At 36.0% G+C, this 16,359-nt stretch overlaps 2 protein-coding genes across 3 annotated transcripts; one reads left to right on the forward strand and one right to left on the reverse strand.

Moving 5' to 3' along the window:
• The first annotated feature begins 166 nt into the window (after nt 1-166).
• LOC118266531 (Bardet-Biedl syndrome 4 protein homolog) lies at nt 167-11,202 on the forward strand. Its single transcript, XM_035580008.2, has 10 exons — nt 167-273; nt 614-747; nt 1,188-1,300; nt 1,816-1,910; nt 2,075-2,237; nt 2,475-2,751; nt 2,882-3,037; nt 3,139-3,348; nt 3,448-3,605; nt 10,853-11,202. Exons 1-9 carry the CDS (start codon nt 201-203, stop codon nt 3,595-3,597), a joined length of 1,371 nt encoding a protein of 456 aa, XP_035435901.2. The 5' UTR covers nt 167-200; the 3' UTR covers nt 3,598-3,605; nt 10,853-11,202.
• Nucleotides 11,203-11,530: 328 nt separating this feature from the next.
• Nucleotides 11,531-16,353, reverse strand: LOC118266534 (uncharacterized). Of its 2 annotated transcripts, none has more exons than XM_035580011.2 (8): nt 15,892-16,353; nt 15,355-15,447; nt 14,942-15,094; nt 14,295-14,375; nt 13,555-13,641; nt 12,993-13,199; nt 12,538-12,613; nt 11,531-11,966 (listed from the first exon to the last, which is right to left on the reverse strand). In XM_035580011.2, the coding sequence occupies exons 1-8, from the start codon at nt 15,904-15,906 to the stop codon at nt 11,788-11,790; spliced, it is 891 nt and encodes a 296-aa protein (XP_035435904.1). In that variant the 5' UTR covers nt 15,907-16,353; the 3' UTR covers nt 11,531-11,787. The 2 variants fall into 2 exon arrangements, with proteins under 2 accessions (XP_035435904.1, XP_035435905.1); XM_035580012.2 differs by having other exon boundaries at nt 15,355-15,461.
• Between the last annotated feature and the right edge of the window lie 6 nt (nt 16,354-16,359).

Here is a 16,359-nt window from a genome sequence, read left to right on the forward strand (position 1 = left end):
ACCTCTCTAAACATTTATCCCAAGTTACAGAAATAGGTAGTTCTAAGTATTCATTGTACCATCTGCGTAAGCATTCAAAATCTCCATAGGTATTTATTTGTATACATGGAATAAGTAATAAGTATCGATGATTGTAAAGAAATAGCACGAATCCGTACTTATGTATTGTAGGTAGATGTACTTCTATTGCCACAGCAACCATGGCGGTAATGGTACAAACAAACAACACTGGAATAAAACGAAGAAAATTCTCCATAGAAAATAGTTCTGATGGTAATTTTATTGTTATTTCTGCACCGTCTACCTAATTCATCCAATAATCATTTACCAAAGTGAGCTTCAAACCACCGGAACGCCTAGAACAGACATAATAAATTCGTCCACCATAATGGGTCATGCACTGCAAGAGCAAATGCTAAAAACTAATAAAAAGTTGGTACCTAGATAGATCGCCAATTAGCTTTTCACTAGCTATTATTACCTACCATCTAGGCATAATACATAAGGTGGAGAATTAACCTTTTAGTACAAACTAGATCACGAACATAATTTGTTAAAGAACAAGAAATACTTATTTGATGAAACTTTCCTAAAAATAGTCTATCGTCCCTAGGTTTCAATACTGGATCCCTCAACTGGTTACTCCACGCGCGCTACGTCAGAGGAGAGCACTCATTGTGCCTTGACCTCGCTGATGATCTGCAGAAAAAACACGATAATAAACACAGATATGCTCATTATATAAAGGTAATCAAATAAAAGTGAACCTATAAGTCATTTACGTATAAGATTAAACAATGCTATCAGAAGGTCAGGGTCCTACTTGAACCTGTAGATAGACCTTTATCACAACCTATGCAGACCTGTGCGGCTGTATTACCTATAAACTTAGGCGGAAGGTATTAGTTATTGACTTAATAAGTGCATGAAACATACAATCACCTGGACTAATACCATGGCCTCATAGAAAACTGTCGTGAAACAACGCTTGCGTTGTGTAAGTGAGGTTACCGGAGGCCCAATTAGCCCCCTTCCCAATCCCAGATTCCCCAATAACCCTTAAATTTCTGATCCACAAAAATCCGGCAACGCACTTGTAACGCTTCTAAGGCAAAATTTTGGTATTTTTTAGGTATCTATTTCAATTCTTTTTCATCTTCTCAAATAAAATGAGCGTTTTTACACAGGGTGCTGTTTTGGCAGACGCTGGAAGATTGCAAGAAGCTCTGGAAAGATATCACAGTTGTATTAGACTCCAACCTCAAGACCCAGAACCTTTGAAACAAGTCGCCAAATGTTTGTGAGTACCTATTTAAGACTTACTGTAGGTAATTAATTCATACCTATTACCTAGGACGTGAAGTTATGTACCTATTCATACCTATTTACTATTATCTTGTCCATTTTTACCAATCGTTTAAGGTTGACTGTGTATTTTCTTAATTTCGGTTTGTCATTTCGTTGTTACACATCAATATTACCTATAATCACAAAGTCAAAGTCAAAGTCAAAGTCAAAGTCAAAGTCAAAATTATTTATTTCAATTAGACCAGGAAGGCACTTTTGAACGTCAAAGCAAATATAATAATATTCCTCTAGTGAAGCTATTTGCTCGTTCCAAAGTGTAGATTCCTATGGAGAAGAACGAGCAAGAAACTCCATAGGTTACTCTTTTCCAATCAGATTCACAATACAATTCATGGTTACATTGTTTCGATTGCTTCAACTATATTCACAATATTTCTACTTAATATTTAGGTACTCCGTTTGTACTGCCTATTTATTTAACGTTTAATATTTTGTGTAAAATTACAGATCACGGCAGCATCGCTTCCAGTTATCACACGAAGCCTATTTAGAAGCTGACAAGCTGACGAAACATCCTGATCCCGATATTTATTGCGCATTAGGTAAATTACAAAACACAGGGCTGCACTCGGACTGATGGGCCCAGGTGGCAAACCAATTAGGGGCCCATGACTGGGTAGAGTGAGAAAGATTTTAGTTTTTGTGCTAACGAATTAAAAAGCTTAATTAGTTTGTCCTTAGATACTTATTGCCATTTTCATTTCAGCGGAATGTTCGTGGAACTTGGGCGAGCTAGGAAGAGGGGTGGAGTGGGCACGATCGGCGGTGCAAGCGGGAGGTGGGGAGAGAGCGGCCTCGCTGCTAGCGAAGATACTTCTAGCTTGTGATGATATACCCGGCGCGTTGACAGCATACGACCAAGCTTTAACGTTAGTTGCACCATCTATATTCTAGAGCTAGTTTGTTTGTTTGAACGCGCTAATATCCGGAGCTACTGGTCCGATTTGATAAATTCTTTTGGTGTAGGCTATACATCACGCTACAATCAAAAGGGGCCCAACAGAGCAGAAAGTAGCTAGCATACTATACTTTGGTCGCGATATGAGACGACTTTCGACTAAAATAATGACAATGTCTGTAAATTTTAACATTGACACAAATTACAGTATGCACGCATGTGGTGCGGATACGTTGGCAGCCGCTGGTGCTTTACGTCTCCGAGCTGGTGATCCTCGACGCGCCTTCCAGTTGCTGGGTGCAGCTTTGGCTCAGCAGCCCACTCAGCATGCTGCAGCCCTGGCTTTGGCAGCCATGATGCTACAGCACAAAGATGTTGATGCTGCCCTAGCGAGACTGAAAGGTGCTTTAACTGCTCACCCCACGTGCGTCGCCGCTCATGCCAATCTCGGAATGGCTTTGTTGGCCAAAAAGAAGTATATTGCTGTAAGTACACGACAGTTATTAATACATTTTCGAATTTACGTAACTGAAAACGATACGTATTGATAGAATATTCGTTTATAGAAAATTGATCTATGTATCTTAGATGTAGATTAAAATGTTTTCTTTATAGGCCCTGACTTGCCTGCAACGTGCTTCATGGGCAGCACCGTTGAGCGCCCGTGCCGCGCATGACCTCGGAGTAGCACTCCTTGTATGTAAGAGACCAGCTTCAGCTTTCTGCAGGCTTGCCACAGCCGCAGCGTTGCAGCCTTTTCAACCATATACGGTAAGGAAATCTTTCCAAAGGGTTTTTAAACAGTTAAATGCGCTTTAAGGTTATTTCTGATGGAAAAACTCATGACAAAACTGATTATGTAATCATCACAGGTACTGCTAATAGGCATAGCCCTAGAACGTCTAGGAGACAGTCGGGCTGATGCAGCGTACTCCAGGGCGATGGCACTGGCGAATGACGATCCTCTCATTCGTCTCAATATCGCTGGCAGACACGCCAGAGCTGGAAGACTGACTGAAGCTGTACAGGAAGCTGAAGTCACTGCTGAACTACTGCAGAGAGAGGAGAGGCCAGATGCTCAGGTTCTTTTTTTTCTATCTTATCATCTCTTGAGGCCTGATCTCGGGAACCACCAATAACACCTATTTTCAGGTCAATAATGATCAATTTTATATCTACAGCTAGCCAGTTCTTTGGCCACTCTACTGGAGTTACTTCGCGAAGCTGGAGCTGAACTAACTCGCGTGCAAGCTCCTCTACCTCAAGCTGAAGTGGACGTCGTAGCTTCAGCTCAAGTTGAGGACGACCAGTTTGCACCCGATGAAGTTTAAAGCTTTGGGTAGATTATCTTTCATCTTACCTACATACATATCTTCATGAAATTGTAAGGATTGTATTGAGTAAAACACTCGACTGCTGATTGAATACTGACTTTTATTAATAAGGATTCGTATTTAAATACACGAGTAGGATACATTGATATATGCGAACTTAGAACTATAGGGTATACACTACACCTTCCCCGGAGGGATAAAATAAAATATTATGTTAGTATTATTTTATTTTTATGATTAACATACAAAACATTTTTTTTTTTTTTTTTTTTTACATATTAGTTTATTAATGTTAATTAAGTCATACAAAAGTATAAAGTACCTACCTACGTAAGAGTATAAGGTTAATATGAATACGATTACAAGATAAGTATAACTAACAAAATAAAATGTTCCTATGTGAATACACACACACAATAAACACAAAAAAAAATAAAGGGTATAAAATATTATGAATAATACAACTTAGTCCTATTCTTATGAACTAAATCAGTTTTTCCCTTATCTTTCAATATTTCAACATTTGGTGAAACATCTTTGATTACCAAATATGGTCCATCATAAATACTCTGGAGTTTGTTTCCTGTCTCGTTTTTCACAAGTACTAAATCATTTGGTTTATAAGTAATAGGATTACACTTTAGATCATGCTTTTGCTTTCTTGCCGATTTACTTTCATATAGATTATCATACGCTTCTTTTTGAGATGTTTGCAATCTGTATTTTAATTCCAAGGGATAATTATCACAGTTATACAATGGATCTACTGAGTTTTTAGTTAAATTGGATGGTATATTGCATTTTTTTCCGAATATAAGCTCAAATGGCGTAAATTTTGTAGCGGTGTGAACTGAGGTATTATAGGCAAAGCACCAAAAGGGCAACCATGTACTCCACGAATTTGGATGGTTGTCCGTTTGAATTCTTAGATAATTACCCAAACTTTTATGAGTGTTTTCCAGAGAACCTATTGTTTCGTGATGATATGCGGTAGAGTTTAAAGTTGTTATGTTGAGAAGTTTACATGTTTCTTTGAAAACAGATGACAAAAATTCAGTACCTCTATCAGTAGCTACTCTAGCGGGGATACCAAATCTAAGTATAAAATGGTTAACAAAATTTCTCGCTACCTCCTCAGCACTTTTTGTTTTCATAGGGTAAGCTTCTACGTATTTACTCAGCTCACATTGAATAGTTAAAATATAAAGATAATTATAATCATCTCGATCTAAGGGTCCTACTACGTCCAAGAATATTTTTTCCATTGCTGAATTAGCTGTTGTTGTAACAATTAACGGCTCTTTAACGTAATGAGAAGTATGTTTTTGTCTTTGACACTTGTCACATTTTTTTATGAATTCTTTTACATCTCTTTCAAGGCCTGACCAAAAGTAATACTTTTTGATGTTATTATACATTCGTCTTATACCAGCATGGCCACTTGTTGGTAGAAGATGAAAATCATTTAATATTACTTTTTGGTCATCCTTGTTTTCAATTATTTTTACGTCGTTTAATATACACAATCGCGGACCGGTCCAGTTTTTATATGACTTTATTTCTGTCACTACTTTTTTTATAAATTCATCATAGATTTTACTTCTTATAAAAATTAATTCGTGCACGTTAATTTTTTCACAAAAACATTTTAGTTCCCTCACAAATGCGGCTGGCGTCAATTGTGATCGGGCAACTGGATTTATGAATAACGTCATTTTTGATGACGAATAACAAAACTCTTTGCTTTCCATGTCTATGTCATTTGACCTACGTAGGTTATTTAACTTATCATTATCTATAAATTTAAGTTCTACAGACATCCTCGATTTACTATGAATCTCCACGACTCTTGGTTGCGCAGGCCAATCGTCAGTAGTACCCATAGCACTTGGAGAATGTTGCGACTCTTGCACTTTCCTATATTGCGAACGCGTCATAACCGTGATTATACTTTCATGCATATTTTTTAAGTCAGTTGATGTGATAGGTAATCGTGACATTGAATCTGCTGGAATATTTGTCGATCCTTTTATATATTCTACGATAAAATCGTACTCTTCCAGTAGAAGTCTGAACTTTAAGAGGCGACTAGATGGGTCACGCATGCCAAATAAATAAATAAGAGGTTTATGATCGGTTTCAATAACAAATGTACGGCCATATAAATATGGACGGAAATGTTTTACTGCCCACACTATTGCTAACAGCTCTTTTTCTCCGGTGGGATAATTAATCTCGGCCTTATTTAAATTTCTACTCGCGAATGCTATCGGTTTTCTGTTGTCATTGCATAAAACTGCACCTAATGAATATTTAGAAGCGTCGGTTTGTAAAATGAACTTATGATTACTAGAAAAATTAGGGTATTGAAGTATGGGAGGGCTAGAAATTATAGACTTTAAAGTAGAAAAAGCAGTTTGACATTCTTGATCCCATATGAATAATGCATTTTTCTTTGTTAGCTTTGTTAAGGGATAAGCTATATTGGCAAAGTTTTTGATAAATTTTCTGTAATAGTTGGCAAACGCGATAAACCTAATTAATTCTTCTAAATTTTTCGGTATTGGCCAGTTACTTAAAGCACTTATTTTCTCAGGATCGGGCAAAACACCTTCACTTGTTATAACGTGTCCTAAATATAATATATCCTTTTTAAGGAAATTACATTTACGGGGATTCAACTTCAAATTTACCTGACGCAATCTAGTAAAAACATCTATGAGGTTTTTGTTATGGTTTTCTAATGAATTTCCAAAAATAATGAGATCATCTAGATATACTAGACACTTCTCATATGTTAATCCTGACATTGCGATAGTCATCATTTTTGAAAATGCATTAGGGCTCGTTTTCAAGCCCATTGGCATTCTCGTCATCTGGTATTGTCCAGATAACGAAGCAGTACTTTTCCCTTCGTTCTCGGAAACTTTAAACTGACCCGAACAAAATGCTGTGTACTTTCGACTGTCGGAGTCAAGGTCACATTGGTAATATCCATTAGAAAGGTCAAGTGTTGTAAAGTATACAGAACCAGAAAGCGAATCTAGAATTTCAGTAATATTTGGGAGAGGGAATTTGTCCTCTTGTATGCAGTTATTTAATTTCCTGTAATCTATTACTAAACGCCAATTCTTATTACCTGTATTATCTGCCTTTTTAGGGACCAGTAACATTGGACTCGACCATTCTGATTGACATGGTTCAATTATACCTTCTCGTAACATGTTACTAATCTGCTTGTTTACTTCTGGTTTTTGCGAGTATGGTATTCTATATGGCTTACTAAAAACTGGTTGAGCGTTAGGTAGTAAACTAATTTTATGTTTGTAAATATTTGTTGTTGTTAACTTATCACCGGGCATTAAAAATATGTCGGAAAATTTCGCACAAATATTTTCTATAGTGATTTGCTCTTCCTCGTTCAAATGTTTTAAACTTAACAAGCTGAACAATTTTCGAACTCTATCTGCGTTAATATTTCTACACTGTTCAAAAGTGCACAAATGATATTCACTAATTTTGTGTAATGTGGGATCAATTGTGTCAATATGAGCCTCTGTTTCGTTTGTATTTAGGATCAAAATAGGTATCACGCCATTTATGGGTTTAACTAACACGCTGGCAATAAATATTCCTGTTCGTAATTCTGACGAACAAACAAGACACTCCTCAGTAATATCAGTAGGTATGTAATGAATTGATTCGGACCTCGGTGGCAAAGTTAAATTATAAGAACCTCTTGTGTTATTTAGTTTTAAAGGCAAACTTACATTTGCATCATTATTATTTAATGTTAAACTTCTGCAGCCATAATCTAATACAGCATTGAATTTCATTAGAAAATCTTGTCCTAAAATAGCATGTGCCATACACGGCAAAGAATTGAAAACATAAAACTTCTGCTTAAATGTTTGTCCTCCTAAATCATAACAATTGCTCATGGTTAAATAAACATATCCGATTGCTTCTACGGTGCCGCCGATTCCGCTTATCTTAATGCTCTCTTTATGGATAGGTATGTTTAATTCAATAACATGTTTATATTTTATGGCGCTAATTGTAGCACCGGTGTCAATCAAAAATAAATATGTTGATTTATCTACGTACAATTCTACGTAACAGTTACTGTTACTTGCAAATACAAACCCATTATTCACGAAAAAACTTGTTCTGCTCCTCGGTTGAATTAGTTGTTGAGGGTTCATCGTTTTTTAGAACATGAATATTGGCATCAGAACGTTGACTGTTCTTTTGATGACCTCTGGTGTTATTATATCTATTATAAGAATTATAGTACGTACCTCGATGTTGCCTTGGCTGACCTCGGGTATAATTTTGGGACGGACGTCCACGGCCACGGCCACGGTAGAAACTCGCACCACGATGGCCGGTAAACCTACTAAAGTTGTTATTCGCGAAGTTGCGACGAGGTTGGTGATTGGCTCCACGATAATGCTGTCCTTGAAAATAATTATTACGTTTCCTAAAAGTTAAAACATTTTCAGACTGAGACGGAAATGCAATGGTCTCCTCGTCTATAGCTGCTTGCACCGCGTCCTTTAAGGATTCAAACTTTTGTGCAGCTATTATCGTACTGAGCCGTCTATTACGTAATCCGTCGGCAAAACGTTTAATAGCTTGTTTTTCATTTAAAGGTTGTAAAATCTTTAGGTTTTCAGTTTTGCCCTCGGCTTGCGCTATAGACAAGTCCATAAATAGCTCAGTCAACTCCTTACCATAATCATTAATCGACCTTTGATCTTGTCGCGAAGTTTGAAGTTTATTTTGCAAGGCAACTGCACTCTTTTTAGGTAAAAGAATCATACGCATATCTGTCAGTAATGCATCAATAGATGGATAATCAGACTTAAGGCTTAATTTTGCCTGTTGAGAGAGACGACTTTTTAAGACAAAGTTGATTAAACTTAATTTGCACCGTTCGGTTTTTAAGGTAGAGCTATAATACTCGATACCATCTATAAGTTGACGGGTCGTCAATTCCTCGTTATTCATGACTGGCAACAAACTCAACGCTATCTTTAAATTAAACTCCATTTTGGATTCAAGATTAGATGTTTCACCAAATTGCTCACAACTACTTTTAGTTATAGGTAAATACAACTTACTACAAAACTCTTGAATTTGGGCGTATAACTCTACAATTTTATCGCAATGAGATTTAACTAATAATAAACTTTCGCCACTAAATATCTTATCATCTATTTGCTTCCTAATGCTTACAAGTAAAACAGAATAATCATTATATATAATAGTTGCTTCATTCAACTTTTCTTTCAGACGTTCTGGTGTCCTCCTTTCCAAACTTAACTTAAACAAATTCTCTTTTAATTTTCTCAACTTTTCGTATATATCATTGAGCTCTAGTACCATTATTTGACATTTTTAAGGAAAGTGGAGCAACTAGCCTAAGTAATAATAACTAATAATTGGGTTGTATAGTATAAACCATTTACCACACATAGTTCAACGCTTTAGGATTTCACTTTACGCACACTTTACACTCACTTAACGCGCACTTGGTATCGAACTTTGGGTTACGCACCGAGATCTTCCTTATGAAGTGGACGCCCCTGTCCGGGACTGCTTGAGCACGCTGGACATCGTTTTCTTTCTGCAGTTTCCCTGCGACTACGCCGATAAGTCGAGTTCCTCAGAGATTGACGTAGGATTTGGTCATTGATCCACTGGTGATGGCAGTTCTTATAGCATTTGTACAAAAAATAGGCTGCCACTATCAGCAATAACCCCAGAATTATCATCATCACCATGCTGATCGCAGAAACATGATACTGTAGCTGTTCGGTACTAGCCACATTCGTAGCTCCGATGCCATTCTGGTTTATAATCACTTCTTCACGTTTTGGAGTATTAGAATTGCACATTTTAAAGTTTATTGGGTTTTATTATATTGATTTTGAAAGTTCAATAACGCAACGTACACTTAGGATGAGAGTCTGTACCACCCACGTTGTATGCCGGCATGGATACACGACACCTCAATACCAATCCTGGCAGGGTCGCCATGTAAGGATTGTATTGAGTAAAACACTCGACTGCTGATTGAATACTGACTTTTATTAATAAGGATTCATATTTAAATACACGAGTAGGATACATTGATATATGCGAACTTAGAACTATAGGGTATACACTACACCATACACACATCATTTTTTGACACCACTGACATTGAAGTAAAACATCGTAAGGGAACCTCAGCTTGAAATTACCACCCCGCATTGAGCAAGTGTGGTGATTAATGCTCAAGACCTTTTCAGTGTGAGAGACCTTTGTTCAGCAATGGCCATTTATAGAAATAGGTGGGTAGGTTTCAGTCTACCATGTGCGTAAGCAGTCAAAATCTGTATCGGTCCTTATTTGCATAACTAAAGTATCGATGAAGGAATAGCAAATACCTTTGTATTGTATGTATTGATATATGTATGTATGTACTCTATGTTCACTATTAACCCTATAAAATACTACTACTGTAGTTTAACAAGTCACAGCTTCACAATATTTGGTTTAATCAGACCGTTACCAGATTGGTTCCTAATTGGGTAACAGATGTTAGGTACGCTTGACAGTTACACTCACTTATTGATTACACACTAGATTTGCTTATTCACGTATTATTTACGATGGAAATAAAACGTGTGGTAACTGGATAATGTATAGAATTCTCAAAATAAATTGAAAAGTTACGATTCGCGATAAAATTGAGAGTGTAAAATAGTTTTAGTGATTATGCAACATGTCTTTATTGACGTTTTTAGTTGTGTTAGTCGTTTCCATAGCCTTGGTAAGTATGTAAAAATATTCTATACTTACTTGCTGACCCGACAAACTTGGTACCGCCTCAATATTTATTTTTCTCACCTATTAAACTTTCCCTGGACTTCCAAAAATAATTCAAAACCAAAATTAGATAAATCAGTCCAGCTATTTTCGAGTTTTAGCGAGACTAACGAATAGAAATTATTTTTTATATACATATAAGATTATTTTTAGCTATTGATTTTAGAGTAAAATTTTATAATCATCGACCCCGGATACCAAAATATCGGGGACAACTAGCTTCTATAAGACTTCTTAAAAAGATTTTAATTTTAACTAGGAAGCCTATAAACAGTTGAATAAAAAATCTTACTTACTCAGATTACGGATACTTAGATTTTCATTACAGTACCTAATAGTAAAAAATTGCCAGCTAAACGAAACTTGCTTTCAGATTGAAACGAAAGATCGAACAGCGAGTCTGGTGGTGCTACCACCTCTTGTGTTAGGATACGATGAACTATACGAAGATGTGAAGGATGAAGAAGCTACGAAACTTGAGACGCCACTACGTTCATTACCTGACGTCATAGACACGAAAGGCCGACGCACATTTGACAGTAAAAGGAATTTTAGAAGCCTTTTCAAGGAACAAAGATCTCGGGACTTGGAAAAGCAACCAATCGCCGAAAATGTCCACGATGACATCAATTTGGAGAATTTCAATCTCAACTAACATGAGGCGGTAAATATGTATTGTAGATTGTAAAATAAGAAAATTAAAGAACTAGGTATCTAAAGAAACCAAGCATTTTTTTAGCAGTGCATTACTGTTTGCTATTACGAGTTTGTCTTACGTTTAACGAGATCGAAACGTTACTGTCTTCGGCACTCCTTTAATAATGGAATAAATACACACGGCCTAGTACAGGAAGAAACGTGTAGGAAGCTTGATGCAGCAAGACTTGAATTGGTATGTTCAAAACGACCTGGGGTACATTGAACATTTTAATCTTTCCTTGAGCGGTGGAGAAACTTTATAAGAATTTTCTACTGACAGATATTTAGGAGACGTCACATTATAACAGAGTTATCAGAAAATTCATCCAATGTATAAGAAAAATCAACAAAATATAATAACGAAATATATTCATATAAAATTATAACATATTGTGCTGCGCCTATAATTCCAGGGACCACCCAGAAACTCTACAAGTCCAATTTAAATATGTACAAACAAAGTACATTTTATAAAAATATGTATAACAAATATAAAAAAAATAAACACTTATTTACTCCAAAGATAACGCATTGATTGCCTGATTGTGCAAAATGAATGCTATTCTTAATAACAGCTGATTCCAAATCATTTTTCCACTCTCCGTCAATTCATTTCTTATGCTTTACATGCGTTGCGCGTAATATAGGCTTATTAAAATCTCCGTAGAATATGGGTGTGTCTTTGTAAACTATTGCGAAATAAAATGGCGGCGTCGGCCACACCTCGGTGGGTTGCAGTGACGTCACGGCCTCGTTGCTTGATACTGCGCTCGCAGGTGAATACAAACCTGCAATAAAAATATTGCAAACATACAGAAACAAAGCTTGTGACGTGTGACTGAGGTTACCGGAGTCCCATTTACTCCCCTTCCCAATCTTCCCAATCCTCGATTCCCCAACAACCCTTAAATTCCTAAACCCCAAAATGCCGGCAATGCACTTGTAACGCCTCTGGTGTTTCAAGTGTCCATGGGCAGCGGCGATTGCTTACCATTAAGTGATCCATCTGCTTGTATACCGCCTTATTACATAAATATATAAAATTGAATTCTGGGATCAATTTGGAAATTAAATTTTCGAGTAACTATAGTATTTAAGACCAATGAGACATCTAGTTACAATAATGTGCATCATGTATCGCCTGACTAGCCCGGGGCTTTCGTCTTGGAGGCCCCGAAAGGGGACTCTGAGACCGATTTATACTAAGGAGCAGCTGTGACTTCATGGCTCTAAGTAAATAATCTTATGTTATTCTAATTTTACTTTGCACTTTCTACACGATCTGGGACCCAGCCGCCCAGAGGCCCCTTCGTTAAGTCCGGCCCTGGATATATTTTAATTAATAAATGTAATACTTACAAGTAAGTACCTTGACTTGAGCGCCTTTGTCTGAGACAGCTATAGTACCGTATTGAATCGGTGCTCCCTGCTTTGTCTGAAAAGTAGAACATAAACATATTATTTAATTTATTACGAATTCCAATACAAGACTTATTTTTATCTACATTTAAAAAGGTTAAAAAAATAATAATTTTCACACGATCGTCTCCGATTTTGGAACAAATGTCACGGTCAACGGGCAGATTTTAAAGGTGAGAAAAAAATTTTGGAGGCGGTACGAAGTTTGCCTGGCCAGCTAGTAAATAAATTTCGGAGCTGCGTACAACGTAAAAGGTTACCGGGGCTCAAAGCAGAAGGAACGGGTGGTTTTTAGTCAGTAAGAATCTGACACTCCCTCCCGCCTCACCCTAGGCGGGAGGAGTCATTGGATGATTTCCCCCCTCAAAAAAAAGCTAGTAAATAAATAAACTTACATTATCAAGTTCTATTCTAGACGTCACATCAATGCTAATAGGCATCATGAGCTCTGTCTTCCCAGTAAACAGGGGCTGTATGCTGTTGATAGCTGCAGCAAGGCCATGGTCGGACAATGTTGAGAATAATGTCTTCACTATTGTACCCTCATTCGGTAACACCAACACCAATTTGAAGCCTTCAGTCCGGAGAGGCAACTCTAAGAGCTGGAAGGAAATTATGAGTTCTTTAGAGGAATAGGTAAATAGCTTCATTAGAGGACTGACCAACAAAAAGATATTTTTAGATATTATATTATTTGCATTGACATTCAAAAGTGTCTACGGTATTTTTGAAATAATAATTTTGGCTTTGACTTTGAATTGTTCTGGGGTTTGAAACATTACTAAAAAGCAACTTAAAATAATATGTTCGCTTATACAACAGCTCAATCGATTGAAGAAATCTGTTTCTTTAGTCCTAAGATTCCATTTCACACATACACATACATACATACTTTGCAAGCAAAATACAACAGTTTCTCCTATTTTATTTCTATGTGATTATCATAAAACAACTTACTCTACCCTCATAGTTCACGTCCTGTGTATACTCAAATGAATTGTATAACTTCATGAAACCAGTGTTAGGCTCCGATGGCCAGGTGCTCTGAAATTACAAGAAACAATAATATATTTTATTTTTGTATAATCATATAAACATATAAACAAAATTATAATCCTATTGTAACTTTCGTGAGACATACTAAATTAATTACTATGTTATCGGCTTACTCACGTAATTGTAAGTAAGTAGCAACGCGACAATCGCCGCGTCGTGTGTCGCGGAATGCTGCTCATGAATATGAGTCTCTAGCATGGCTTGAAACTAGTCGAGTTCCTCGTCAAATAATTACGTGAGTAAGCCGATAACATAGTAATTAAAATTATAATCTTAAGGATTGTCAATGTCATCAACGTGACGCCTTTCATCCCCAAAGGGGTAGGCGAAGAGGCACCTTATGGCACGTAATGCCATCATTGTACACTGTAGAATCATTTTACACCATTTGTGTTATAAATCCCATGTAATAGGGGGTGAGTTTTAAGAATTATGGATTTGAAAGCCTCAGTAATATGAAGCAAATTGCTAAAATCAATTCCAGAATGCGTTATTACTACTACTATTTCCTTTTAAAAATAATTTAACGAAATTGAATAACTAATATTTTCAACAGTTACAGTCATGCTCGTATGCTCGAAAAAAATAAGTAGTGTTCCAAATTAGACAAATTGAATTCGAATTATATGTTTAAAACTTACCTGAAATGTACAGACACTAGTGAATATGAATTCAGTTTTTGAGGAAAACTCATGATATCGCAAAGGTCCATATTTGTTAACCTGAAATGATATAAGTAGAAAACTATCTTATTAGTATTATTCCATATATTATTAATTTAATGAAAATCATATAAAATTAAAATTTTTAATACTACTTCAAAAACACACACAATAGTTATAATTTAAAAATAGGAGCCAGCTAGTAGCGGGAGTATGGTCCATGCTACTGGTGGTTAGTGCGCCAGAAACAGAAACTTTCTCACGATATGTGCCGTTGTAAGCACTGGGTTTGGGGTTAAGTACGATGCCAAGCCAATCCAAAGGCTAACCTACATGGGTGTCTTAATTTTGTATTGGGGAGCACGAAACCTTGTCTGTTTCGGCCATGGTTGTCTCACTACAGGGCATAGGCCTCTTTCTAAGTATGCAGTCTTATTATTATCTTCCTCTTCATCATCATCATCAAATCAGCTGTAAGACATGCACTGCTGAACATAAGCCTCATACAATGACTTCCAGATAGGCTATTTGGAAGCGACCTGCATCCAGCAGGTAATAATGATTAGAATTTAATGTACTTCAATATTTTTTAATTTTGCTTTATTAATAAATAAATAAATACTTACAAAGATTGTGAAAGCATTCTCGTTTTTTTTAAAGTCTGCCTTTTCAATATCTGGATATTCAGATAAGTCTATTAAAGGATGTGAACTGCTTAGTGAACTAAATATCCTGCGTTTCATATTACAGCCCTGTACATTTTCCAAACTTTTAGCTACCTGGAATCAAAATTATTATGTTGCCAATAGATTTTTTACTTCTTAAAATAGTTTTAAGTGTAGGACAGTGGTGTAAAAACCAAAACCCTTAAATTTCCAATTTCTTGCTTAACATCAGGTGATTCTTCTGCTCATTTACCGGATTAAATCATAAAAAGAGGTAATTGGCTAAAGCATGCATAATACGAGTATGTATGTCTCATGCCCAAGTTCTTTCAAGTAATAACTAGTTATATTTTTTAAATATCTTTAAATATTACCTCCATATATTTTTCCACAGCTGGTAGATTATCTTTGAACATAGAGAGTAGCATGTTGAAGCCGAGGGGTGACGCAACCCACTGCCACGGCGCCTGTCACCAGCCAACTTGTTGTAAACAAACATGCACATCTTAATTACAGTGCAATTTATACAATATTCAACGGTTCAATATAAACTTTACTGATATCACAAACTATACTAATTAGTAAATAAATCATATTAACTAAATAATAATATTTACAACTTAAAAGTCTTTTGGACACCACACCTAATGGACTCGAGAGGATTATTATTTCAAAGCCTTAAGTTAGTTTTTATTTCTTCTAAGGTATTTTCAAGTTGTCAACATTAAATACTTTTGCGTGTGTCGCGGAATGCTCAAGAATTCCTCGTCAAACAGTTATGAGAATAAGCCGATTAGGTACATAATAATTAATTTAGTAGGTCTCACGAAAGTTATAATAAAAATTGCTTTGAATCGATACATAACGGGGTAAAATTACGTAATACTGAATTATTAAAAATATATACAAACCTTTTTTAATTTCATCTCTGTGTTTACAAAATAAGTTCTTGTTTGTTGTTTATTTATAGTAGCGGCATCAAACACTGTCTTCTTTCCTCATAGTTTTATTATAAATGTAAAGATAAACACCGAGTAACGTTGTGTTTCCAGTTATCAAAGATAAATCTATATGAAAGTGAGTAAATCTCACACTGTTATCAATATTTGATAAATAAACAAATCGAAAAATATGTAGGATGTATTTCGGCTGGTCTATTAAAAGATGGAATTATTGAGAATGACAGCCGGCTAAACTAAGCAGGGTGTCAATTTTGAATTTGTCATAATGACGGACGGTGACGGTTGGCCATGATTTTTATATAGGTAATAGCATTAGCATTGGGCGTTATAACGTATAACAGATAATATAACGTTATGTCATAATCCTTATACTTTTTCAACATTTAGGTACTGTTATAAAATATTAAATACTAATAG

The sequence above is a fragment of the Spodoptera frugiperda genome, chromosome 7 (genome assembly GCF_023101765.2).
Source record: "Spodoptera frugiperda isolate SF20-4 chromosome 7, AGI-APGP_CSIRO_Sfru_2.0, whole genome shotgun sequence".
In the NCBI taxonomy this organism is placed as follows: domain Eukaryota; kingdom Metazoa; phylum Arthropoda; class Insecta; order Lepidoptera; family Noctuidae; genus Spodoptera; species Spodoptera frugiperda.